Source organism: Amphimedon queenslandica, unplaced genomic scaffold (genome assembly GCF_000090795.2).
Source record: "Amphimedon queenslandica unplaced genomic scaffold, v1.1 AMPQUscaffold_13504, whole genome shotgun sequence".
NCBI classification, from domain to species: domain Eukaryota; kingdom Metazoa; phylum Porifera; class Demospongiae; order Haplosclerida; family Niphatidae; genus Amphimedon; species Amphimedon queenslandica.
The window spans coordinates 21,248-22,927 of record NW_003546260.1 but is presented as its reverse complement, the minus strand read 5'-3'; the positions used below and the strand labels follow the sequence as shown (position 1 = coordinate 22,927).

Genomic DNA, 1,680 nt, shown 5'->3' with positions numbered 1-1,680 from the left:
CTGTTACTTTTGCTCCTGATGGCAAAGCAGTAATGGCTTTTAGATCGATAGAGTGTGATAGATCAAATTCTAATAGTACTACAAAAGAAAAGATTGCTATAGCCACAGCTCCTCACTGGTCTGGTCCATATACAATACAGTCTAAAGAGCCAGTGTTTGGATGGTATGCTCCTGAAGATTGGCCACCATCATTAGTGTATCCTGTAGGACAAATAATGGCAAATGAAGACCCATTCATATGGAGATCAAAGAGAGGATATCATATGCTTACTCACTGTCAGTTAAGTCCCAATCATTCAACACGTGGTGCTTACGGATACAGTAAGGATGGATTATCATCATGGACACTGCTACCTGATTTAATGTGGGATGCTAACATGACATGGGCTGATGGATCTGTCAGTTACTTTAAACGTCGTCAAGCACCTGCATTGTACTTTGATGCTAATGGACATCCACTGTATCTTCTTACACCAGTGGATGAATTGTATCAAGATGGATGCAACTGGGGTCATGGTTGGACACTAATGCAGCCAATTGAACATTAATAATGTTAGTGAAAGTAGTCATAGCAATATAATGAGTGCTACATGCTGTATTTAATTCGCTGTGATGGTAGATAACGAACTAATTAGTACTGATGAAAATAGCCTAATCTTCATTGCAAGCGGGTGTGGTTACAGTGAAATAAAATGGCAGCTAGAAGCAGCATAAAACTAAACTGTCATCCAAAATCTTCTCTAGCAGCAAGGAAGGTCATACAGCACAACAATAGAGTCGCTCGTGAGCTGAGCCCTTTTAAATTTTTTACATTGTTCTAGTAATTATAATTATGAGTGGGGCGAGCTTAAGCGCTTAGTCAGATCTCGCGACCTCGCCATACAGATTTGGCCAATTGGGTAGGCAGCGAGACTTGGCGAGCCCAATAATTGAACCATAGATTACCTAATCTATGATTGAACTAATCTTCTAAAAAGTCCCGAAATATTTTCTCTTTTCTCCGTGTCTATCTCCTTATCAGCTAGGATGGAATACTTCAGCAATGAGTCTTCATCTAGTAATGCTACTTGCTCCTATGATACCAATCTCTATGTGCAAATCACTGGGTCTATACTCTTTGTCATAGTGTGGCCATTTGTTGTTCTTGATATGAAATGGTTTCCTCTTGGAAGGCCTGCTGCTGCATTAGTTGGAGCTGCCTTTATGGTATTGTTTCAAATTGTTTCTCAAAATGATGTGTATGCAATTCAAGGGCATCAAGATAATTTGCAGACAGTGTTTCTCCTGGTTGGGATGATGATGCTGTCTTATTACTATGATCGTGAAGGTATTCTGAGAGTAGTTATGCTCAGAATATTTGGTGAGAACAAGCCATTTCTATCAATACTCTGGAAAGTTTGCTTGATGTCTGCCATCCTCTCTGCGTTTATTACAAATGACGCTGCCTGTCTTGTTGTTACACCTCTCATTCTTACGGAATTCATCAAGCAAAAACGTGACCGTTGGGAGCTGCTACCATTGTGTCTTGGTATAGCAACATCAGCCAACATTGGGAGTGCTGCTACAATATTTGGCAATCCACAGAATGCTTTCATAGCTTCAACAGCTAGGGTGTCTTTGCTTGAATTTTTTATAGCAGAGCTCCCAGCAGCTATACTAGGTTTGATAATCAATGTCGTG

General features: G+C 40.2%; 1 protein-coding gene across 1 annotated transcript in view; it reads left to right on the top strand.

Moving 5' to 3' along the window:
• The window catches only part of LOC109593805 (uncharacterized), a 5,250-nt gene extending 4,455 nt beyond the window's left edge, over positions 1-795 (top strand). Inside the window, exon 3 of the mRNA XM_020008901.1 lies at positions 1-795. Within this exon, the coding sequence (XP_019864460.1) occupies positions 1-548 (548 nt within the window). The 3' untranslated portion in view covers positions 549-795.
• Positions 796-1,680: the final 885 nt, after the last annotated feature.